This window comes from Kryptolebias marmoratus, linkage group LG4 (genome assembly GCF_001649575.2).
Source record: "Kryptolebias marmoratus isolate JLee-2015 linkage group LG4, ASM164957v2, whole genome shotgun sequence".
Lineage (NCBI taxonomy): Eukaryota > Metazoa > Chordata > Actinopteri > Cyprinodontiformes > Rivulidae > Kryptolebias > Kryptolebias marmoratus.
The window spans coordinates 18,013,624-18,039,210 of NC_051433.1; the positions used below are offsets into that span (position 1 = coordinate 18,013,624).

General features: G+C 41.4%; 4 protein-coding genes across 5 annotated transcripts in view; 3 read left to right on the plus strand and 1 right to left on the minus strand.

The window, feature by feature from the left end:
• LOC108239813 (dnaJ homolog subfamily C member 11) overlaps nucleotides 1–4,554 on the plus strand; it is a 10,544-nt gene extending 5,990 nt beyond the window's left edge. For both annotated transcript variants that reach the window (XM_025007327.2, XM_017422763.2), the window contains exons 13-16: nucleotides 57–114; nucleotides 2,113–2,255; nucleotides 2,346–2,475; nucleotides 2,591–4,554. In XM_025007327.2, coding sequence (XP_024863095.1) covers nucleotides 57–114; nucleotides 2,113–2,255; nucleotides 2,346–2,475; nucleotides 2,591–2,616 — 357 coding nt within the window. In that variant the 3' untranslated portion in view covers nucleotides 2,617–4,554. The remainder of the gene's footprint in view (nucleotides 1–56; nucleotides 115–2,112; nucleotides 2,256–2,345; nucleotides 2,476–2,590) is intronic.
• Nucleotides 4,555–5,291: 737 nt separating this feature from the next.
• Nucleotides 5,292–11,145, minus strand: phf13 (PHD finger protein 13). The gene is made up of 5 exons (XM_017422770.3): nucleotides 10,696–11,145; nucleotides 9,765–9,866; nucleotides 8,215–8,394; nucleotides 7,680–8,121; nucleotides 5,292–7,594 (listed from the first exon to the last, which is right to left on the minus strand). The coding sequence occupies exons 1-5, from the start codon at nucleotides 10,738–10,740 to the stop codon at nucleotides 7,362–7,364; spliced, it is 1,002 nt and encodes a 333-aa protein (XP_017278259.1). The 5' UTR covers nucleotides 10,741–11,145; the 3' UTR covers nucleotides 5,292–7,361.
• Nucleotides 11,146–12,352: 1,207 nt separating this feature from the next.
• On the plus strand, nucleotides 12,353–19,198 carry LOC108239822. Its single transcript, XM_017422773.3, has 4 exons — nucleotides 12,353–12,702; nucleotides 14,140–14,558; nucleotides 17,304–17,347; nucleotides 17,438–19,198. Exons 1-4 carry the CDS (start codon nucleotides 12,525–12,527, stop codon nucleotides 18,408–18,410), a joined length of 1,614 nt encoding a protein of 537 aa, XP_017278262.1. The 5' UTR covers nucleotides 12,353–12,524; the 3' UTR covers nucleotides 18,411–19,198.
• A 122-nt stretch (nucleotides 19,199–19,320) lies between these two features.
• On the plus strand, nucleotides 19,321–24,555 carry LOC108239837 (heme transporter hrg1-A). The gene is made up of 3 exons (XM_017422792.3): nucleotides 19,321–20,719; nucleotides 22,537–22,704; nucleotides 23,232–24,555. Exons 1-3 carry the CDS (start codon nucleotides 20,590–20,592, stop codon nucleotides 23,366–23,368), a joined length of 435 nt encoding a protein of 144 aa, XP_017278281.1. The 5' UTR covers nucleotides 19,321–20,589; the 3' UTR covers nucleotides 23,369–24,555.
• Nucleotides 24,556–25,587: the final 1,032 nt, after the last annotated feature.

The window sequence follows — 25,587 nt, forward strand, 5'->3', positions numbered from 1 at the left end:
CTCCTCCTCCTCCTCCTCCCGCTTCTTCTCCTTTTTCTCTCCCGGCACCTCCACAGGTTCTGCTGATGCAGGAGTCTGTGAGGAGAATCATAGAAGCAGAAGAATCCAAAATGGGTGAGGGCGCACACATACACATACACATACACACACACACACGCATGCACGCACACACACACACACACACACACACGCGCACATACATTATATCAGGGTGAGAAATAAAAGCTTTTTCAGTTTGGAGCCAATCCAGACTTGGTGGAAATCCAAAACTGTAATTCAGATACATTTTTCATTGCCGCTGTCAACACTGCGTAATATTCTGTGTCCTAAAAATCCTGCCTCCATCATCTGCTGCGGTGAAGCAAGTCATGATGGGGCTGGAGACCACCTTCACGGGTTTAATGCTAGAACACACACTGGCTTAGATCAAAACAAATATTTCAGCATCCTAATTGATTTTACTTTGTGTTCATTACATGTTTATGATTATTTAAAGTGCTCATCTCTGCGCTTCAATAGTCTGGCTAAACAAGTTGAGATCCCATGGTTGTTCCATAGTAATACCAGAAAGTTAAATTTCATAATACCACAGTGATTTCAGTATTTGTTTACATGGCTGTAAGAGAAGCTGAGAGAGAAGCTTTTTACACTTACTTTTTGACCATACATTTCACAACCTTTATGAATTTGTGTACATTAAATCAAGCATCATAATTTACATTCACAGTCATGCCTAAACTGTTGCGACCCATTTCAACACTTTTTAGATTTCTACCTAAATGTAAAACGTCCTAAAAGGAGATAAAACAGAACTTTTTAGTGCATGGTTTGCAACCAGGTAAAACCACATCATTTGAATTGAAATGGGTTGATTGTTTAGAGACAGGAAAATGCTGCGCTCAGTTTAAGAATTGTACCCCTTTCTCTAAATCATGGCAGTGTCATGGTTTGTATTGCTGCATCTCAATCAGTTTTTGGAATCATATCACGTTGAACTGCATTTCTTTTTTGATTCCTGAAGACGCTGCTTTTCTTATTTCAGGAGCTTTTTGTAAAATCGGGCTATTTATTTGGTAAATTGTTGAACTCTCATGCAAATCACTCCTCCGCCCATCCACCCCCCGAGGGTCGTTAGGGTCTTTGTTACCCTGGTCAGAATGCCTCGGTCACATGCATGAAGATGCAAATTGGTGTGAAACCGTCTGCGGACTGAACTCAGATCTGTGCTGGAAAAGGTGAAACCCGAGACCTCTCCTCTGTTTAAAGTGGGTCTTTCCCGTTTGACACAGATGGCTTCTTTCACTCCTGTTTCAAACCATCTGTCTTATCCATCCAAAATATGAACATTTCTGTTTTTAAAAGAGCGCCCTGTGTTCTGAAGATGTAGGTGGACCTAACAGTCCTGGCCTGAAGCGCTGGCTCTCCATGTGTCGGTGTAGTTGGTGTTTAGTTTCCTCCATATAAAGGTCAGAACATGACTTGCTGCGCTGGACTGCATACACAACGTCACTCAGCTTCGGTTTGGGTGTTTTGTCCTTTTACATGAAGCAGTTTTTGTCTGAAGGTGTTGTTATTTTTGAATTTCATTGGTATATGGTGTTTGGTGAAACACATAAATACAAAACAAAATGTTCCTGACACACATGGAATGACAGTGTTTTTGTGTCTAATGTCCTTTTTACCTTTCTTGGATTATTGGTGTCCTGGATGACCGTGGATCTACACCAGCATACTACTTAAAGATTTAGGTTTTATTGGAATGTTCTCAGTAAATAAATGATCAAGTGCAGGATGTTTAACTCATTTAGTGGAGCTAATTACTGCCTACTGCCAAAAGGCCAGTGGTGCTGTTTTTGCCTTTTTTAATTTATTACTTTTAAGTTTTTGAACTTGTGTAAAAGTGGATTTTTTTTATATCATATTTATTCTACTGCTGGAGATAGGCACCAGCTTCCTGCAACCCAGAATGTAGAAGCGGGTAAAGAAGATGGATGGATGGATATTTATTTGTAGTAATAGAACATCTGAGTCCAAATCTTCAAGCATCTTTGTGTATAAACGCACTTATCTGAAGACAAAAAAGCTCTAAACTTCCTGTAAATCTCCCCCTAGGTCTGATCATCCTGAATGCCTGGTATGGGAAGTTTGTGTCAGACACCAGCCAGAAGCAGGACAAAGCCAAGGTGATTGACGTCACTGTGCCACTGCAGTGCCTGGTCAAAGACTCCAAACTCATCCTCACCGAGGCGTCTAAGGTGCGTTTCAGAGCCGTTCGCTCGGCGGGCCGTAAAGCTCCGCGAACCCACACGGGGAACAGCTCACGTGAACAATATCTCTGCGCGCAGGCGGGGCTGCCAGGCTTTTACGACCCCTGTGTCGGCGAGGAGAAGAGTCTAAAATTACTGTACCAGTTCAGAGGCGTCATGCACCAAGTCATCTCTGCAGACACCGAGCCGCTACGGATACCCAAGCAATGTTAGTATGCAGCTTCTTCACCTGTGACTCATGGAACTGCATGCTAATTACAGCAGCACTGTAGCTCGCAGATAAGCTGAAACTGTACCTTTTTTTTTTTCCTTTGTCTTGTCAGCTCACAGATTCGAAGCCGAGTCCTAGGAGCCTGTTGCTGTACCAGGAATTAAGATAAAAAAAAAACAAAAAAACGCAGACTTTGCGTGCACAGAAAAAAGCCCAAGACGGAACGGGACAGATCGGTTTGTTTCCCTCCTGTACCTCTCCTCTGTCATCGTTTTAGTGAATCTGTTTTACAAGTCGACCCGCTCCTTCCTTTTTTACCGAAGGCCAGTACTCAGGTCCAGCCGCCCGGCCACGACTTTTCATCGTTGGCTTCACCTGACAGACCTGCTGCGGGAGATCGTCACAGGTCCAGATGTTTTCTGTCTGTAGGACAGAGAGGGGCTGATTGTTACTGCAGACGTGATGATTTACCCTCTGAGCTGAACGTGGACGATTCCTGACATTCATTTAATTTTACTCTAGTTAAAAATAACCTTCGTCCATTATGTGTATCACCCTGTTAGATTAGAGTAGTTGGCGACATTAAAGGGATAGTTCTGCTCTTTTGAAGTGGGCTTCTGTGGAAAGGTTATAAATACTCAGTCTTATTGATACATACTGGAAGACCAAATTGTTAGTCTTTAGCCTCAAACATCTCATATCTGTTCACGCAAACATTATTTTACTAACCATTTACAATGACATTAATTTCTTATTACGTATTTATTCAGACAGAAATAGGATATTCCTGTCAGAAGGCACACAGACTGACAGATTTTTATGTAAATAAACATAAACTGGTTTATAAATAGCGTTCACACGAACTGTATGAAACGTGTGAGGTGGGAGCTGTCCAACCTGTTTTGGTCCTGGCACCATTCGGACTAGAACTATTTCTCCAAACTGAGGTTCAAAGAGCTATCTGCAACAGGTAAGATATTAAGTGTTTATAATTTGGCCTTCTTCAAAAAAAGACCGAACTATCTCTTTAAACCAGGCAGAGGTTTCTGGTAACACTATGCAGGCCAATGTGTCAGAAAGCTTGAAGCCAACCAGAATGAAGTGGGTTTTGTTCAAATTTAATTCAAATTCAAATTCATGTCTTAATTTGCAGTATTGTTTTTTGTTTTAGGAGACTCTTTGGGATGCCAGTCACTCTTACTGTGAGTTTAAACGGGTACTTAAAACCCGTTAACTATTTTAAAGGGAGGAAAAAGTTCGAGTTGCCTTCTGATAGTTGATCCAACTGAACGCAGACGGGCTTCGGCGCTCCGCGTAGATTTGTAGCACCGCTGCGCGCACTCGAAAGGCAGAAATCCAGCCTGGATTTAATTTGGGTTTGCCGATCATCTCTGAGTTGGTGTCGCCAAAACTGAATGTTATTTTTTTTTTGGGCAAAATGAAGGTTAGAACAGTCCACATCGGTACGGATTTTAATTTTTAAAACTGATATTAAAGCCGCTAAGACGCAGCAAATATCGAAACTGCTTCTTGTAGCTTCTTTACATCTAAAGCAGTGGCTGCGGTGGAGCTTCCCTGATACTTTGTTTATTCTTATATTATGTTACTGTACACATTGCAGAATCCCAGAGGGATTTCATTGCTGTCTTTTAGTGGTTAATTCACACAGTGTTTGACCTCTGCTGGAACTACTTTCTCAGCAGAATAGTACTCGAAACACTAAACTGCTGATGAGCAATCAAGTGTCGTAGCACTTAAAGATTTTAATTTCAGCAGCACAGTAAAGCTCTCATTTAAGCCTATTTAATTAGATTTTACTCCCTATCTGATTGGTCCATCTGTCGGTAGATGGATTGTGCAATAACGAAGAGATAGTTTCGTCTTAAGTTTTTTTGGGAGAACTGTAATGAACTGCGGGGAACCCTAACCGTTATTAGGAGCACTAAAGTAGGTTATAAGCTCTATTTTATAACATGTAAATGTTATATTTTGCACTAAATGTAATGTATATCAGACATACAAGGCTACTTATCATTGAAATGGTGCTGATAACTTGAATTGTAGCGGTTTGCTTTTCCTGAAGTAGAAAAAAGGGACGAGGGTGAAACTGATCCCGTGTTGGAGTCACTACTGCAGCAGCCATTTTGCACTGACTCTTCAGTATTTGTCCTGTGAATCTGTGTCCTCTAAGTGTGCTGTGAGGTGTTTGGTCAGATCATCTGGTCCGTTCTGCCACCACGAGGCAGACAGAGTTTGCTCCCCGGTTTTTACATTCCAAACTGACTCTCATCACGTGTTACCGTACAACTGAAAGGAGCCTGAGCTCCGTCTCGTAAAAACAATAAATGTGGGAAAAGAACAGAAGTGTCCTTTTGATTATTGATGCTGTTTTTTTTCTTACCTGCGTCTGTGTTCGTCTGTTATCAAAACATCCTAGGAACCACTGGATGGATTTCACCTGAAACTTGCAGAATGTAGCCATAGGATGAACTTCTACACCTGATTTCCTTTTGGAGCTGAACCCATTCAAGATGGCCGTCACAGCCGAAACACAAAAATGGCTGTATTACAGATATTGAGCTAAAGTTTGGTGCAGCAGAAGCTGAGAGTCATTCAGGACACGTACTCTGAGTGGCACGCCTCGTGATATAAGGTTATTTTTAAGGTTTGATCAAATCGACTACAACGCCATCCTAAACGCTGGCGGGCGATATGCATTCCTTCGAGGAATGAGTTGTAAAAAGGATCACCGACTCTGCGAGTGGAGACAGATGGACAGAGATTAAAATAAATAAATAAATAAATGAAACCCATCAGGGTAAAATGGTACCTCTTTATTTACAATAATTTACAAGAGTTTCACAGAAACAGTTTGCAACACAGCACAGACGACGCTTTCTCAGTGAGGGGGGAGGACAGGCCAGGATCAGAACAGATGACCTTATCACAATGAGCACTGTCAACAATAAACCATATTCATGTCTGTAAGATGCACATGGAAACTTTTGGATTTTGTGCCTGAAGAGGTCTTCAGACTCTCTTTTAAGACAAAGGTTTCGAGAACTGACAAATTATTATTTTTTAAATGTTTTGAAACGTCTTAAAAAAAAACACAACCTTGCTGATTGCTGGTACGAACTAGCTAACCAACATATGCAAATATCAGAAGAGTGCACAAAAAAAGAAAAAATACAACCAAAGCTTAAATCACTTAAACTCTTGAAAGGTCTTAGGTTTTAAAACTAAAACATTCATTGTGGTTGTTAGCCGTTTCCTGGTCAAGTCCTTGATTCTGCGTTGTAAAACCCCATTTTAGACTAAGATCTGTCTACAGTATGGCTTTTATATAATAATAATCAAAAACAATAATTAGTCTACACAAACAGGCCCAACAGCAGATGGCACGTGAATCACGAAGCTTAAAATTGTTTTATCTGAACTGGAGCAAGTTTTAGGAAAAAGAAGACAAACATTTTCCTTTAAACCTGCTTCTTATGGAAGTGAATACTGCTATGAAAATGACATAAGGAACTGAAATCTGCTCCCTCGCATAAAATAAACTGATATTTCCCACCTTGCAAAAAACAAAAAGAAGACAAACCCTTAGGAGTTCAGATGAGACAAGTCATGGCGGCGCCTCCATCGCTCACATGAATATTTTTACCTGGACTCTTAAGCAAATCTCTCTTCCAGACAACTCCAGTTGCAATCATTTCCCTCTGTAAACGCTCCAACAATCCCTTACAGAAATATATTTGTCTCTGAACATTTTGTCATCACCAAGTGTCTGTTAACGATGGGAAATAAAAGCATTTATGAACAAAACTCCCGCTCAGTACCATCGTGAAATGCAACAAAGTTATAGCGACCAGAAGCAAATAAAAAAAAAAAAAAACGAGAACTGAAAACTTGTTTTATCCCATTCTTCAAAGTTTTCTGGCTTTTCTTTTTTTTTTTTTTAAAGGTTTGATTACAGTTTCTTAAAAAGAGATTTTTATGAACACCGTTTAAACACTGAGAAAGAGGTTGTGAAAGGTCCACACACAGTCGACAAACATCTGGATTGTGAGGCTGGAAGACTGTTTGTAAAGAGGAGGGGGAAGAGAACAAGTGATTGTTTCAGATGAATGGGCTCGAAGCCACAATGATATTCTTTCACAACGTCTTAAATAACATAAAAGAACAAACAGATGAAGCAGATGCAGACTTTAGTCTTTTATCCTACATCTTTGTTCTACTGGATTATACCTCAGCTTAATATGATAGCACCATCTGAAGCAATAAACACAAGGCGTTTACTTGTTTACTTATTTTAAACGGTTAGTTATGTAACATTAATAGAGGCATCCTAGAGAAAACAAATCCAGTTTGATCAGAATAGACATACATGTTTTCTGTGACAAAAAGTCAAATATATTTTTTAAAATAAAATAAAAAACAAAAGTGAGGAAAAAAAAGTGCAAACCATCTTTCCCATCAATCCCAGCATGCACCATTAGTGGGTGGCAGTTGTGAGGGTATTCTCTACATATGGCAGTTCAAATGTTTCCAGTGTAGCAAAGTCTCTTTAACAGCAGCTGTCTGCCGTTTTCTGTCATCTACAGACAAATATCCGATCAGTGATTGCCTTACGCACGAAGTCTGTAGGAAGCAGAAACAAACCCTAGTAAATCTAAAACAGCACTCGAACTGTTTCCAAACGGGATAAGGGTTTGGGTTCGGTCCACCGAAGTGTTTCTAGAAAATGTGGGTTCATGGCTGACCATGAGGGACAGAGACTGAAGGGTGCAAGACCTGAATTTAAGGAAGAGTCGCTCCGACAGGTGGAGGGTGAACAGATGCAAAGGGAGGAGGGCGAAGAGTCTGAGGTCCGACCGGCAGGGTCAGTCTAGGAGGTGTTTGCGTGAGCCTACACGTGAGCGGTGGGAGCGACGGGCGTCCGGGGGTCCGTGTATGTCTCGGCAGCTTTGGCACACATATGTCTCTGGCACGTGGCTCTTGCGGATCTTGGCGCACGACAGGTGGATCCAGGTGTTGCACTTGTTACATTCGATCATGGCTCGGCCCGCAAAAGGCTTCATGCAGAAGCACGTCACCAGGTCCCACGAGTCGTCGTCTGAGAAGACAGGGCGCAGAGTCAGGGGTTGTTTCAAACAGCGAGCATTTAGATTTCAGCATTTCGTAGCACAAAAAGAGCTCACCTGAGTCTACCATTATGTCCTCATCCTCTCCTGATCCATCTTCGTCTCTGAACACCACTTGTTTTCCCTGGCGAAACACGGTTCGGCTTCCTGCAAAGCCCTCCACTTTCTGAACCTTGACCACCCCTTCTTCGAGGTCTCGACCATCCCAGTGTCTGCGCTCCTCCTTGGGTTCCTCCTTTGGCTCCTCCTTGCAAGGAGAAGGGCTGGGCAGGCACTGGGGGTGGAGGGGGTGGAGGGGAATGCTGAGATCATCTTCAGGCTCTTCTTTGATCATCCGGCCGCTGAAGGAAAGTGGAGACTGCACCTGTGGTTCTGCTGAGTGGCTCTGCTGAGGCCTGCTTTCCTCACCAGACTGATGCTCCTTTTCCTTTCTCCTCTTCTTCTTCTTCAGTTTCTCAGCTTTCCTGTGGTCATCTGGATGCAGACTTGTGATTGTGAGCTGCAGAGGAGACAAGGTGTAAATATAAAAAACAACATCTCATTTCTGTGCACGGACAGACGGGTTTAATTATGTGGTCTCAGTTCAGCTTACTTCTCTTTTGGGGTGAGCTGACAGCATGGGTCCAGGTTGTGGACGTTTCCTGCTTCTGTCCTGAGGGATCTTTGTTGGGCGCGAGGGGCAGGAGGTTGCGGGGACTGGGGTCCAGCCATCACTGTCAGCAGTGCTGCCTGTGCTGTTGGGTGGGCTGGAGCTACTACGCAGTGGAGAGTCCTGGATAAGTAAATGAAGGTGCAGACATCAGTGATGTTCTGCTATCTAAGTTGGAAGTTAGGAAACAAATGGAGCCATCAACGATGAGGGTGACTTTACTGGAACAGCCATACCACCTGGAGAGTCTGCCCCAAAACAGATGATTTTACACCTGAAAGTTGAGACATGATGGGGCTTTGTTTGTTTTAAGCAGTGGGGCTGAACATATTTTAACTATTTTACTGCAGCAAATGTTTTCAGCCATGTTAAATGTTATAAGCATAAACATGACGTGAAAAGAACAATAGTTTGATCAGGAGGAAAAACAGCTATATACTATAGGTAGAGGTGGTTCAAAGTCATTAGAGACAGATCAATTAATTAACTGAGAAATTTTAATCGGCAGATATTGGACATTTTAAATAAATAAATGAGATCAGCCGTACCTGTGCATACTTAACTACCAATTAAGAAAAGGCAGATGCAGCAGCAGCTACTACAATCAGCAATCTGCAGCCCACATTTTGTTTTTTTTAAGCAAAAAAGCTCTTTTATGTACAATTTTTAAGCGTACAAGTTCTTCTAAGGACTGCTAAATATGTTTATTAAAGTGAAGCAACTGGTGTTATATTTTGTGAAAAGAAAAATCTATACAGGCCAAACAACAGTGTTGTATATCAGCCAATGGCTGCCCTGATTACTATAGATCAGCGTCGACTATAGACAAACTCATATCTGTTGACCTCTACAAATCAAACTCAGAAAAACACAAAAACAGTGAACTTGACAGACAGAAGGCAGCACAGCCATGTGTTAGACCAGTAAAAGCTCGTGTAAATAGCAAAATTGGCTTCATGCATGCAACGGTACAATGTTTATTTAGGTTTAAAAAAAACAACAAAACTGCAAACAAAATTTGCTTAGGATAATCTTTTGTGTGGTTATCCCTTCCCCGTGTACTGAAACAGAAAATTAAATTAGCAGAGGAGAACTGAACTTGTGTACTGTATCCAGTTTTACTGCCAGTTAAGTTAAAGAAAAAGTTTTGTTTGTCATTTTGTTAGCTAAAAATCTAATAGATCGAAAAAATACAAGTTTTCTCATCACTAACCCAAAGTTCAGAAATAGTAAACATGTAAGTATCTTTACTTAATTTAAGTCTTGGTGAATAATCCCTGTTTTGCTCATGCTACCTGTGATTAATGCTGGATTATTTTTCATGCAATTCTAATGAAGACAGTGTTAAATACTTGTTCTCTTGTATGATTTGCCAAAATAGTTGTAATTAGCTGCTTGCATGTGAAAATAAAGTAGGTACAACAGGTACATCAACTAGATCGACATGTTACAGATAACTACATGTGTTGACAAATACTCGCCACCTCTCGTACCTCCTGCGGGTATGGGATGTATCCGGCGTAGGCCAACACGAAAGTGCAAAACTTGTTAAAGTCCTCCACTGTTCTCCTCCTCCGGTACGGCGGACTGAAACTCTGGGGTGAGAAAAAACACACGATCGTGTCGTTTAAAAAAAAAAAGAAGCATCTCGACAACATGGCGATGACACTAACGAGGAGTGACCGCCTGGCTGCACTCACTTTCCCTTCGAACTGACACACACTTGGCTCGACGCCACATACGAGGGTTCAGTTTAAAATAATAATAATAACAAAAACATATCACGAAAACGACTGGCACAGAGAAAAAGTTTCGTGAAGTTGCTCAGCCGATTAACCCAGTTACGAACTACGGACAAGAGTTAGCCAGGTTGGCTAGTAGGCGTAAACAGCAAACAAGTAACTAGCTAATGCTAAGCGGCTAGCGACACAATAAAACGCCTGTCAAAGAGAGCGACGGCGGCGAACAGCGAGTACAGACAACCAAATAGACCCAGGAGGTCATAAAAGCATCAATGTTTACCAACTGTTAGCCGACGATAAGCGCAGGTAGCGCCGGTGTGACTGTTAGCCTGTGTTTATGCTAGCATGCTCCGTTATGGTGATGGAATGTGTTCCCGATGAAACTCGAGGCTATAACATTTCGCCAAACGAAAAGTCCCGTCCGAAGCGACGAAAGCGTCAAAATCTCTGACTGCGGCGTCAAGTTTCGGAGGCGCAAAGCTGCAGCACCACATACGCGTTTGGGCGAGTGTAATTAACTTCTTATGACAACATTAGCGGAGCATGCTAACGCTAACTAATCAGCGGCGGCTTGTGTCGAGCGCTGACAAGACCTCGATCAACTTCATGTCCGCTAAAGTCGCCACACGACAGCAAATTATTCGTTGCAGAAGAGTTGTATTAGGCGTAAAAAAACACTCACCTCCGACTGAAAAGCATGAGACGTCGATGGGTTTATGTCACCCATCTTAACGGAGTTCCCGACCACCTGACGTGTTGTCGATGCCCTGACAGGCTGCAGAAGCGGGCTGCTCGACGGGACCGTAAACGCCGCTTGTTTGTTTAGCTTTCCGCTCGCTGGGTGCCCACCGCTAACGTTACCTCTGGCCCGAAGCAACAGTGTTCACTCAGGTTGCCATCACGAACATTACCGCCACAAGCACGAGTTGACCAACCGGCCGACGGCAAGTTGCAGAACGTGGCCGCCGAACGTGAGCAGTCGGCACCGCAATGTTTCCTCCGAACTGTCCAGTAAAATCACCGCCGATCCAGTTTACCGACTGTTCACTTCGGCTGTCACTCGCTACCTGCCCCCCTTTCTTTTTTCTTCTTCTTCTTCTGCTGCTGCTGGTGCGGCTTCTTCTTCTTCTTCTTCGTTTTGTATTCTGGCAGTGTTGACACTCTAGAGTGTTACACTGCCCCCTGCAGGTGAAATGTAAAATTTCAAATTCCCAAGACACCAGTAATAGAGAAACCAATCTTCTGATTTTCTTTTCTTTTCTTTTCTTTTCTTTTCTTTTCTTTTCTTTTCTTTTCTTTTCTTTTCTTTTCTTTTCTTTTCTTTTCTTTTCTTTTCTTTTCTTTTCTTTTCTTTTCTTTTCTTTTATTTTATTTTATTTGCAATCCAAGCAATGTTTTCAAGAACCGCCTGTTTGAAATTAGAGCATCAACCTGACTAACTTCCAGCCTTTAGAGAATCGAGAAACAATGATGTGACGCTCAGCAGATCATTCAATAAGCAGGCATACTTTACACTCATTTGTTCAACAAACACAGAAAAGGGGGATCTAAATACCCAGGTATATTTACAATTACCTGCCACTGTTTATAGTTTTAACATAAGTTGTTTATCATTTATATGATAAGCTTCTTTAAACATTTTTAAAAAGTCTAGCAACATTTGAAGGAAACCATGTTGCCCACCACCTTTCATGCCAGAGTTTAGGTCTGAAATCATCTTGTGTTGAGAAATTTTGAGTCGTAGCTGTTCTGGTCAAACCTTGAAACTGACAATTATGCACGTTTTCAAGTAGTTTTGTGATCTTGCGAGATGTGTTAGCTCTTGGAGTATGTGTTGAGAATGACTCTCAACCACTACCACGCCAAGCTCACTACTTGTAAAACTGACTAAGTTATAGACATTGTGTTGATAGCTGTGGCTATCTACAATTAAGTTAACCAGTTGTAGCTGTATTAGTGATTATTGTATGAGAGTTTTATTATAATTTGTCCAGTGGATCATGAGATATTTTTGCTAACAGACAGACAGGGTCAATGGCAACAGTTAAAGACAAAGTTTTAAGCAAAAATATGATGCTCAGCTACTACTGCAAACTCAATATTTGTAAAAATAAAAAATAAAAAAATAGCTGCATTATAGCAATACAGTTGGCTGTGACTGCCATCTTGAACTGAGCTTTACTCCAAAGGTGATGTTCAGAGCAGCATCCATTGATTACCTTCTGGGAATTTCATTAAATTCCCGTCCAGTGGTTCATGACCTATTTTGCAGACACAGTTAGCTCCACTGTTTAATTGGGAAAAATCAGCTTGTCCCATTAATTAGTGTATGACCACGCTTTGTCCTGAAGGGGGCGCCAAAGGAAGCAACGTAACACTCCAGCGAAGAAGAGCTGTCTCAACAGGAAGTCCTCCTGTCTTAAAGTTCCGGTTATTTTCTGTTTTGAGTGTCTGCGCTCCTCGTCCGGATCAGGCTGCAGGAGTCGTGTTTATTCTGTCGAAGGGCTCAAGATGTCAAACACGAGACTGCAGGGCTTTAAAAGCTTCTTGACCGAGCAGTTCACTGCGCTGGCGGTGGAGGTGTTTGACGAAGTGGAGAACATGGTGGAGGCGTGCTTTGAGGAGAACAAGCGGCTGAGGAGCATGCTGCACATGGTGCTCAGCCCCGAGATAAAGTTACCCAGGATAGGTTTGTTCTGTTTAATACTGTCAAGATGTGCTTAACCTCCACTAAACCCGAATATTTGAAGGTGGTGTCTCTCCACTTGTTTGAAAATGAGCTACACAACACAAATAGTTGGTTTGGGTTGAATTCCCACAAACCTTGTTATACCCAAATGTTCAAAGCAGCCTGAAGAGAAACATAATTTACCCAGGAACAAAGAAGCATAATGCCACCCTTCATTATGCTATTCCAAAGCTTTTATTTTCTAACAATTACTTTTAAAGTGCACACCTGGGTGTAGGTCCAGAGCAGGGACCTGAAGGAGCCATTTTAACCATCTCCTACTAAATATAATATAATGTTTGTAAAGCTACACAATCAACTTCACCCTTTAAAGTAGGATACAAAGCTTTATTAAGTTTCTCTGTTTATATGTACTACAATTTATGTTGCACAGTGACACCAAATTGATGAAAATAGTTTTCTGTTGTCAATTTCAATGTAAGCATGACTCGGGTTCATGCTAATTTTTGTCGAAATCTGCAAGGAGCCACTTCAGAGAGGCTGAAAAGCTGCAGGTTGTAGACCCCTGGCTGCAGAGAGAGACACATTGAAATGCACAAGAGATTTTAAAGAAACTTTTATGTGAAAATTGTAGCTTCCGGAATGAAAAGTAGGACAGGAAACATTGAAAGTCACTGCAGATGTGAAGTGATGTTCGATTTATACACTAAAGATCAAATGAGAGAAAACATCCTCATAAATATGCACAACAATGCAAGACTCACTTGGTGAAATTTGCATGCTTTGTGGTAGCTTTGTGTCTGCCGCTATAAAAATATTTACCAGCCTGTGCCAAAAGGCCTGTAGTTTTCACAGACTTTTCATTAATACTTTGAATTCACCAACAATATATTACAACCATACTTGTCATTGAATTAGGTTGGTAAATTTAAACAAACCAGAACTTTAAAAAAAAACAAAACAAAAGCCTTTCGCACGTTTCTTCAGTAACAATATCAATGAAAAACAACTGTTGGAAAAACGCTATTACACACAGTAATAACTTGAATTCATGGCAGAATAGACTTTTCAGTGATTTAATTTTGTGCAGCAGAACAATTCATATATCAAATATAATGTAAAATAAAGTAACTTGACAGTAATATTAAGGTGTTAATTTCTTACAGAATATTTGAGCTCCACACAGAGTCAGAAGTATACATTCAGATATAAATATGTTGGATAACCCATATAATTATGCACCATGTGACTTTCGTACCCGTCACTTGCTTCTGGTAGAATTTCAGGTTAGACATTTAACCGCTTTAGTAGGTCTAAAATTCATGGAGCCTTAATACAGTAAGTTTTAAGGGCGGGATTCAGAAAAAAACCTGTTTAAGTCTTTCAAAAGGCAAGAGATGTGTTGTTAATGTTAATTTTCTTTCTCTCTAATAATAGATGTTTCTCGGTACTCTGAAGCACCTGCATGTATCAGGGAGCAGCCAGTGGAGCCAAACACAAGGTCGGACCTTGAAATATCAGAGCCGGTGATTAAAAGACTAAAAGAGGAGCAGACTGAATGTGAAGTTACGTGGAGCTCAGCACGACAACCGTGGCCAGGCGAAACGAACCACGGTGATGTTCCTGACCACGTGAAGCCAGATCCAGAGGAGGATGAAGCCCACATGTCTCCCGTCACTGACTCGTTTAACGCTGAAATGGCTGAGTACGATCAGGACTCTTCAGCCACCATCTCAGATCTGGATACTAAACTGATGTCAGATGAAGCTCAATCCTCCTCATCTCTGCTTCAGAGTAAAGTTGACATGAGCAGCAGCCAGAAACGTCAGACAAGTCCTAAAGCTACAAATAAAAGTGTAAGTGTGAACATTGCCCTTGAATACTTTATATATCTGAAGCTTTTATTAAATACATTTACATTACATCGGACAGGTAAGTTGTAATGTCCTCGATATTCACGTGTGATTAAAGGAGTCATCAAATTCAAAAATACATGTCAAAGATAAGAGCTAGAAAACAATAATGTGTTAAGGAGATTAGTCTTTGATAAATTTTAATTAAAAAATGTCTGTTGCTGACCTACACAGGTACAGAGCACATGCTGGTAGACAAATATAACAATTAAACCCTTCCTCACATCATGTTAGGTTACCTTTTATTAATCTAGAATAAATACACATAAATTATTACATTTAATAGCTATCAAATGTATCTTTAAAATGCTGCTTATTTACTTGTAATGTTGTTTCTTTGACTTATAAATTGCTTCAGGTTCTGAGATGTTTTAGGGCTTTTTTTTCACACAGCATTAAAAAGTCTCAGAACTCACTGCAAATTTTAAATTACCCTCAAGTCAGATTCGCAGCACAGTTGTAATAGATTTCCTGATTAAGCCCCTGCAGATATTTTTAAAAACAGATATTTTCTGCTGCGTTTCCATCTCTCCTCCACACGCAGAGTTTTTGGTGAGGGAAAACTAAGATTTTTCTAAAAGCTGCTATTTTAGTCTCTCTGCGCGAAGCCTTTTAGAAACAGTGACGTAGCAGCCCATTCTGGACATGCCTGCCATCACTTTGCTCCATAGAAACAACCGTTTGTGTCGTTTATTTTTTCAGTGTCTGACTCTTTTTATCCTGATCCTGCTGCCATTAATCTTTGTGTGCTGAAGTAGTTAATAATTGAGAGGAATTTGTGAAAGGTATTATAGAAAAAAAACTAGTTTTGGGAGAATCTTTAGTCAAAAAATGAATGTTGTGCGTCACCTCAAAACAGGAAATCACACTGAAAGAGAGAAAGTTCTTGGAAGCAATGGGCACATTCTCAAATCTGAAAGAGAGCGAAATGGACCAATTAGAAGCACAGCTAATAAGCGAGTGACATGTTAGTATCCATGTTTTTTCATGTACAATCATCTCCTAAGGAGCAGGGTAAATTAATGAGTTCATCGACTACCAAACAGTGGAGGACATTGACATTCCTCCAACAGTGTGGAAAGGATCCCTGGTCAAACTGAGCGAAGATGGAGGACATTAGAGTGGGCACCACCGTATGGACACCATTTGGGCCTTTTTGAGTGATGTTAGGAGCCGTAATATATGTCCCCAAGGCTGGGTAAGGTAGCACACCTCTCTTCTGTTGGCTTAAATAAAACTGACACGAGAAACAGGCTTTCACTCGAGGGGAACGTTGTCATCCATGATGTGCATTAAAACATCCCAGGTGGAACCATGTGTTAAGCACAAACCACCTGCAGAGATGGTGAAAAACTCCAGGCTTGCTGCAGTTTACAAGGAGCACTCTGTGAAATAGGTCTCAGTGGCTACAATAAGGACCTGAAGAGCTTTTCAGCAAAGCTTTAAAAAAAAAAAACTTTGGTGAAAGTACCGTTTCTATTCTGTTCTTTTTTTGGATTGTGCAAAAAAACATACCCAACTGAACACCAGGAGATTTGAGTTGAAACAAAAATTAAGAGCATCAGAGCACCTAGAGCATTGAGAAAAACACAAGCAGTAGGTGATTTACTTTATTCTGTTCACCCTGAGTAAATTAAGTGTTTATGTAATGTATACAGTTCATAGGAAAGTCTTTCTGTGGTTAATTTTTCCCCCGTAGAAGATCAGTTTATGGCTTGTATATTTATTAAGAAGCAACAAGAATTCAGCCGCAGGTTCCTGTAGAGGAAGATGGTCATAAACATGTTTAACATTAAGAGTTGTACATTTGCTCTTTTTTTCTACATGTAAAATATATTTGCATCTGTTTTCTATTTTCACTAAGCTGCAGATGTGTATTTATGAAACTAACGAAGAAAGTGTGTTTTTAACAAATGTTTTCTCTGAGAATTTTGGACTAAACTGGTTTTATTCTGAAACATGTCTTCTGGTCACTTTTTCCTGGTAAACATTCACTTCACCCTTTTTTGGTTTCATTTCTAAAACGTCTATGTGGTCAATAATTTAACACCTGCCATAAACGGCAAGAAAAGAGCAAAAACGACGACATTTGCCACGCCTGGATCTTATCTGTAAGGGCTATTTATGACTCAGCTCAACTAATCCCCTTTAAGGGAGTGGTTCCTGAAAATCAGTTAAAAATAAAAAATCATCCATACAATATATATTAAAACATTTCTGTCATGGTTGTGCGTTAAATGCCAATGCAGCCCAAAGATCTGTGATGGACTGAATGAGCTTGAAGTGTATCAGTGTGTTGTGATCTTTGCATTTACTAGATATGAGCTCAGTTATAGGAAAATATGAACAGGTTTATTCCATCATCAAACACCAAGTGAGCCAAAACCTTTGAAAAATACTCCTGTTTCTTCCCTCCAGTGGATTTGCAGACTTGTTGAAACGATACCAAAGTTGGTTAAAAAAGGTCATTCGACTAAAGTGCCGTTAAAAATTTATATACGTTACAGACAGTATTTGCCCACTTTATATTCATTGAAATTGGTGGCTGAAAGTGGATAACCATGCCTAGGTGGCTAAAGTAAGAAGGTATTTAATTCCAGAGGTTTTAGTTTGAAAGTAACTTTGTTAGGAATAAATGTCCTTTTTTTTCTTTTCTTTCTTTGTCTCTGCCGACGACAAAAATAAAAGAAGTCAAAGCTCCCTCGACAGAAAACGCTGCTACAGATGCCAAGGTAAGACGCCAAGTTAAATGTTTTTTTTTGCCTAATTTTATTCGTAAATGTACTTGTTTTGTCACTTAAATAATATTTTGCTTCATACAGGATGAGGGTCCACAAGTCTTTCAGCCTTTGCCCAGCTGAACAGAAGTCCTTTATAACCAGGATCTATGAAGCCTTTAAAGATTTACCTGATGACCAAAGGCCTTTGATAACCAAAATGGGCCTAAACACAAACGTGAAAATGGTGAACTGTGCTTTCGGTGAAGTTCCTGTAGGTTCCCCCCTGTCCTACCAGTGCCCCCTGCCAACAGATCTGGACTACAGGCCTTACGAGAACGCCCCCCCTCAGCCGCCTCTTCCCTTGCGTTCTTACTCACTGGAGCCAGCGTCTTTTCTTCCCACTCTCAGCGCCAAGGAGCACGAGCATCTAAAAGCCATGATCGTCTCCTGGGAGGAAGCGCACGATCTGGAGCGAAGCACTCGTGGATGCAAAGAGGCTGCACAGAAGTCACTGAAGATGCGCCTGAGCAGCCGTTTCAGAGACATCACCAAGCTGAAGGCGGGACGAAGCCACGCCGAACACCTGCTGTTCAAGATTAAAAAAGGCAACCCCACTTCTAAAATCCTGGATTGTCAAGCAGTAGAGGAGGAACTGAAGCCTGAAGCTCTCCGGGAATATTGTCGACACTTGTGCATCAACTGGTCCCCCTGCGGTTTGGTCATCCACCCCAGTGCTCCGTGGCTGGGGGCGACGCCCGATGGGGTGGTGTACGACCCCAAAGAGAAAAGCAGCTACGGGCTGGTCCATATTAAATACGCTGGCGTCCAGAGCGTCAGCGAATGTAGATTCCTGCTCCGTCGGAATGGGGCGGTCCAGTTGAAGAGGGCCCATCAGTACTACTGGCAAATCCAGGGGCAGATGCTGGTGACGGGCATGACGTGGTGCGATCTGTTGGTGCACTCCAGAACAGTAGTGCTGGTCCAGCGAATCTACCGCAACGAGTCCGTCATCAAAAGCATGAAGAGGAAGCTGGACGAATTCTTCTTCTATTACTATCTGCCCAATCTGGACTAACGGAGGCGACAGTTTGTTGTTAGTGCCGTCTGAACACTGATGATGTTTTAGGGTTTTCTCAGCAGCTAATGACGTGTTTAACAGCCCCCATCAGTCACGATAAATATTAGCCTTCTGCACCACACGAAGGGGAGTGATAAATATAGGTCCTTCACAATGTTGTCACAAGGGAGAGTCTTTATTTTGACTAAGTTTATATAAGCTGAAACGTGACTGTAATTTGGTTTAAGAAGATTTATGCAGATTAGGTTATTTTATAAGTGACTAAACTTAAAGCAACACAGATTAATTACAAGATGCTGAAACAAAATCTGTTTAAATTTGAAGATTTCTGACTAGTTTTTAGTTTGGTTCAGAGGCAGGACTTCATTATGAAGCCTTATTTTACCCCAGGAGAGACGTTAAACATGGATATCTGGATGTTCTGCACGGTTCCCCTCAGGTTGTTTGGTTGTGGGTTTAAACGCTAAGAAAATTTATTTTATGAACGTCGTTACACTGGCTGTTTTTTATAGTAGTTTATAGATGTTTGAATTTTTTTTTTTTTTTAAGTTTGACAGATTTAAGATGCATTAAAAATATATATTTTGTTGGAGATGTTTTCCTTTTTTTTTTTGTTTTAACTATGAAGATTTTTTCACCCTAATCCTTTATTGATTAATCTACACAGACGACTGTAATTTGGTCGAAACACGATTTTAAAAAGTCGAAGCCATAAAGTTAAAATTTTTTGTTTATGTTCTGTTTTTTTATTTTGAAAAGCCTGCATTAAACTCCTCATCCATAAACCCCAGATCTCTTTACATTTGGTGTGTTTTTCAGCCGTTTACTGCTTAAAGTTTACCTGAAACTTCAGACCACTTCTTCTTTTTTACTCCCCAGTTCTCTTAATTCAGACAAGTTCAGCTGTTTTTTTTAATACATAAAATTGTGAAATGTGAACAGTCTCACTGATTTTTCTCTGTCAGAGTTAATCTGTTTTTAGCCGTTTCAGATTTTCTGTTTATTTTAAAGATCACTCTGTTCAGTCCGTCTACCAAACCTGTTCAAAGTTTGTTTTTTTTAAGCTGAATCAATTCAGACAAAAGATTTAAATATTGAAGTGAAACACCTACCTCCAATTTGCGAGTTTTGTCCCCAGCAGCTCTTTATTTCTATCTAGTTTCGACCCCAACAAGGCCATCGCCAGATCACCTCTTCAGCTGTGCTGGTAAAAGACAACATTTTAAGAAAATGTGTGATTGCAATCAAAATGTTATTGAATTTCTCAAATTCTTCAGTTAAATCTGCACAAAACTGGTTGAGTTTTGTGAAGCTAATGGTTTATTCCCTATGACTTCATTTTTAATTGTGTTTTACTGTCTCATATAAATATAAATGATGTATTTTGTTCTACTCTGACCCTCATTGCTGCTTTTTACTTCTTTTTTTTAGTTTAAACATCAAGTTACGATGCTGTAAGATTTCATGGAAAACCTTTGTTTGGTTAGTTCTTATTACTCAGACAGTAAAATCTTTATTGAAAGACAATTTTAACCACTCGGATAAAAAAAAAAACATCCTCCAAGTCATAAGTATGAGATACCATTTTGAAATTATGCAGCATTGCACGATTTCGACTCATCTCAAAAACATGACTTTGCATCTCGTAATTGTGGCTTAGCATCTTAAGTGAGAAGCTGTCCCAAAATAATCGGATTGAATTTATCATTTTGAGATTTTCCTTCATCATAACCAGCTGTAACATCATAATTTAGAGACAGTAACTTATAATTATTAAATGCTAAGTCAAAATAATAAAATGCTGAGTCCTAATTATGATTTAAAGATGTTTATTATGAGAGTGGCTGAAATTAGTTTCCACATTTAATTGATGCAGGGATTAGAAAAGTCTAAAAACCTGCTTTATTCTGTCGTCCTGCAGGGGGCGCTGTGTCTCCTGTATAAATCAGCTGTCATCACGTGTGTTTGGGTGAGGGAAGCAGTATGTTGTGCAGCTGAGAAATAATAAAACACTTCTCATTTCAATGGGAAAAAAAACTGATTCGTCACGTTTCAGGCCCGGCCTCCGCCTGACTGAAAGCATTAGTCAGCAGAACAGACTCGGTGTCCGGATGCTGGGAGGCTTTCGGCTCTCAGAGACACTCGGGTCTCCTGTCGGTCCGGAGCTCGTGTCACGATGGGGATCAATAAAACCTACGTGAGCGTCGCTTACTCCTCGTGCGGGGTGGCCCTGAGCTTCTCCGCCTTCCTGGTGTGGAACATCGTGTTCAGACAGCCGTGGACCGGAGCCATGGGCGGTCTGGCAGGTAAATAGACGGAGCTCACGTGTCCAAGTCTCTCAGCTTGCTTGTCTGCCTAAAGGTCCACCTTTGGCCCTTAGAGGGACATGTGGCCCCTCAGGTCATGATTAAGATCAGCTTGGAAAAATATTCATGGACTCTTGAAAGCAAATGCAGCTGATTGTGCAAAAGCATGCACAGCCGGTGATGATTCTAAAGGAACATTTAGATTAAAACTAGATTTGTTTCTAAACTTTTCACTCCGCTCTTAGTTCATTTCAGACATGAATACAAACCACAGCTTTCTGTACAGGAAAACAGCACAGGGCAAGGGTCTTGAGTCCAGATTTGATTCTGTATTTTGTTTTCTTAAAAGTCAAACTGGACGTTTCTGTCAATTGTAATTTAGAGTATCAGTAAGTTGTGTCTAAGCAAAGAGTTTCATGGTTTTAAGGACCGCTACAGCAAACTACTGTTGTTTGCAACTTCTTATCAGTAACCTCTGCACTCCTCTGCTCCCAGGATGTTCTGTAACAATTGTTTTATATGGTTACACTGCTAAGCATTTTATCACACACACACACACACACACACACACACTCAAGTCAAAGCTGTATTGTTAAACCAGAATCGATGCAGTGCTGTGGTGGTGTTTAACTTGTGCAGAAAGTGTTCAAAAGGGTGGCCAGATGAGGGCAATCATGGGGTGGCACACCAAAACCAAAACATGTTTTACATATTTGTTTGTTTTTTTGTTTTTAATGCTGTTGTCATATACAGGCTATTTGAAAACATCCTGTGATATGAGTGAGTGAGGGAATCACCTTCTGGACAAGGTCTACTTGGTTTTGTTTTTTCATCTTAGAGTTTAAATTATTAATTGAGAGCAGCTCAACTCACTAAAGCTTGTCTTCTTCTTTTGTGAAATCTATATTTTAAAAAATGCATTTAATTTCCAGAGACCCTGCCTTCTTATCCGAGGGCATTGACTTTCTGCAGCAAAATATTTCATTCTGTTCAACTAAAACCTGCTGTCTTTATTCAGGGAGACTAACTTTTAAAGTGTTTTTTTTTATTCATTGATTTTTATCTAGTAATTGTTCCAAAATAGTGTTTTCTTTAATGTTTTTATGGTTCTACTAATCCTTAATAGCTATGGGAAATACAAAATCCACACTGAAACTAAAGCTTGGACCGTATGGCCAGGAGGGGCCAGTGCCCCCCCGGCCTCCCCTTGGTGGCGCCCCTGCGTCTGTGACCGCAGGGCTCAGGAGGTTAGAAACTCCTTCCTGATCCTTACTGAAACTCAGCTTCTTCCTACAGACCGGTTCCCAACGTGAAACTCTGAAAAGTGAAGTGTGATTCAGTGACTCAGCAGCTCGCAGCGTGCTGTGTCAGTCAGGCACTGAAAATGCTGACACGCCTCGCGCACAAGCAGAAGTTGACGATCAACAAAACTGCCCTGTCATGATTCGTCCGTGTCACGTGTAAAACACTGTAGTCATCCTTTGCTCAATATGTTATTTTTCCTTTTAGGCTCTCCAGATTTCCGAGCTGCCGGTGATTTCACAATAAAACCATGAGTCAGATCTTGCGAGATGTAACTTGGGGTTTTATTTTTGTTTCTTTAGATGTGCGAGAAAAGAGTGACGGCAAAGATTTGAAACCCAACTACTGTTTGATGCTATACTGTAACATTTAGGCTCTTTCTGTGTCTACTGGACATCCATGCACATCCATCCCTATCGTCCTCCTTTGCCCTCTGGCGGTGGATGATGACGATACGTGCATTTTCCTCCTCGTCCCTAAAACTAACGCGGCTGTGTTCGGGTCGCCTCCCTCAGGTGTGCTGGCTCTGTGGAACCTCATCACTCACGTCATGTACCTGCAGGACATCTGGAGAACGTGGCTGAAAGGTCTCAGGCTCTTCTTCCTCACTGGGCTGTTCTTCTCTCTGCTGGCAGTCGTGGCCTTCGTCGCTTTCCTGTCCATCGCCATCAACAACAAAGAGTGTAAGCTGTTCCGCGTCACTTGACCTCGCTCCCTCTGCCAGGTGCTTGTCTGCTGATTTACCCTGCAGACCTGCCGCTTATATCAGTGAAATGTAGGTAACAGGTGTGTCTCTACGGGGATCCAACAGAGGCGTCAGAAGCAACGTGAGCTAATTGATGAAAGAGATCTTTGATTCTGACATTTTCAACATTTAGTTACTCCTCTTTCTGTAGTTTTTATTGTTGCAGTCTCAGCTGAAAAGAGGTAAATCTGTTTTTGGTACTTGCTGCTCCTGGGTACATGTAGAAGAGTCCCTGCAGACCTTCATCTCCTGTCATTAATGTCACGAGGAAAGACTGGAATCAGTTCTGTAAGGTTCAGGAGACGATCCCGGAGATACTGTTTTTGCTTATGTCTGGTAAAGTACCTCAGCGGTGGCTGTGTTTTGGAAATAAATGTAAAGGCAACAAAGATTTGGTCATTTCTTGCGGTGGTGCTGCAGAGGTGGCTTTACCTCACCCCTGACGTCTGTGTGTCTCTGCTTCAGCTCTGACTGACCCTCGGAGCTTCTACCTGTCCAGCGTGTGGAGCGTCATGAGCCTCAAGTGGTCCTTCCTGCTCTCCCTGGCGGCTAACCGCTACCACAAAGAGTTTTCCGACATCCGCATCCTCGGTGACTTCTGAGCGCGCTTCGAGACTACAAGCCTTACTCCTCAGAGACTCTCGCTGAGCCGGCGCCGCGGCCTGAGTGTTTGCTAATCGGACGTAGGAGGAATAACAGGGGAGCTGAAGAGGCTGTGTCCTGTGTCATGAGCCCCTCTCACCCTGGTTACACCCGAGCCTGTTCTCCTCTGCATCTCTTCTGTTATCCATCCCCTCTCTCTGACTCTTTGTTGGTTTTGTTGTCTTGCTTTTTGGCTTCTCCCGAATCACCCAAATGGTCTCATAACAAATTATAACATGGTAGTTTTCCTCCTCCTGTCTCAGGGGTGGTTTCAGGGACAGGGCCTGAGGGGCACTGGCCCCCCGCTAAAATCCAGTTGACCCCTGACCTGCCCCTGTCCTCTTACTGATCGCTTCACTCTTTGCAGATGGGTGAAATTGCAAATCTCAGCCCACACTTCTTCCAGCTTTACGGTGTCATACATTGTGGAAAAGTAACGAAGAAAAACTCATCCCAGCCCCACCAACTGTCCCGCTGCGGCGTTTAAATGTCAGCGTTACAGTTTCACACGACGGCCACTGGAGGTCACCGTCCTCTCAGCAACGCCTGCACGTTTTGAACTCGAGCACGCCATCGCACGTTTGGGACGCGTTCGCTCGCAGCGGTCAGTCGAGGAAGCCCGCGGTGAACGCAGTCCTTTAAATTTAGTTCATGGTTTTCACACAGAGCAGCTCAGCCAAAATCCTGCTGCAGTCCCAGGGCAGCAGCACGGGTCGTGGTTCGCTGTCTTTCTGAAATATGATTGGGTTGTTTTAATGTAGAAATATATATATATTTAAATGTTTTATCTGTGTGACAACAGCCCGAGTATGTGCTTTATTTCAGCTGTGAAGCCGTTAGTATTCATGTAATTTCTTTTATTTTTGTGCATGTCAAACTCATATTTAGTTCTGTTGTTTAATTGGATAATTGTCTTTAAAGATGTGTCTTTGTAACTTGTCTCTGGTATAAATGAAGGACTTCGGCTTCATGCACCAACACGCATCCCTTGACTGAATGGAGCGGTGTGTGTTTGTACGAGTGCGACTGATAATAATGTTAATAAAAATAACATTTTTCAACGTCTGCTGGACCTTGTGCTTTGGAATGAAATAAAATATGCGATTGTCAATGTCCTCTTTTTTTTTAAGTGTTTGATAGCACTTTCTGTTCAGCTGGAACATTTTTGTTTCAGCTTTTTTTTTTTTTTTGAAAAAAAGACTCGGCAGCAAAACAAGATCATTTAAAAATATGATAATAACGCTTGCATCCTGAGAGGAAGGAACCACTCTTATATGAAGAAAAAAAAAAAAAACACCCCACAGCACTGAGACGGCAACAGCAAATGGAGGCCAATAACCTGCACTTTGAAGTTGAGCAATTAATCCATTCATTCACATTTTATTCTGTCCCTCAAAGGAAAGATGGGGGTGGGTGTGCAGCATTGTTTTTTTTTTTTGGTCCCTGATTTTGTTAAAGCAGCTGCCTGATCGAAGGACTTTGAAGTTGATGTAAAAAATGTGTGGGCGAAATATTAAAATCTCTTGTCAGTGTTTGGTGTATTTAACCCTGTTTGTTTATTGGAAAGTATTTAATAAAAAGCGCCTCATCATAAATTCGGCTCATAAAAACTCATCACTGAAACCGATCCGTGACAGGCCACTAACTTTGTTTCATGTTTTGTTGTTTTCTTGCATACCAGTGCCATTTTTTATATAAGTTTTTATACCTTAATGGCATTTTATTGGCTCATTGTGAGCCCCGAGAGCCTCGTTGCACCCAGGTAATTGGGAAGTTGTGGTTAAATCACCATGGCAACTTTTTTTTTTAAAAATCTGGGCGTTATAAACGTCAACATTAAGACCCTGAAAAACAGTCTGCCTCACTTTCCACTGAACAAGCTGGGGGCTCTGGAGCCAAACGCGTCCTATTAAGTTTATGCACCAGCCTGTAAAAGTGTGTGTGTGTGTGTGCGCCTTTGTGTGTGTTGTTTGAAACGAGAGGGAGGGGTCTTAACTTTATTTAATTATAGGACCCCCTTTTACCCAAATCAAGGGGAGGAAGTTGTCCTGACTGGCAGTCTGGCTGAGTGTGGTGAGACTGGAAACAATAGTTTACACATTGAAAAAACCCCAAAATATCCCAAACATCCGGCGCAACTTGACACTACAGAGCAACAACACATGAATCAAAAATTTAC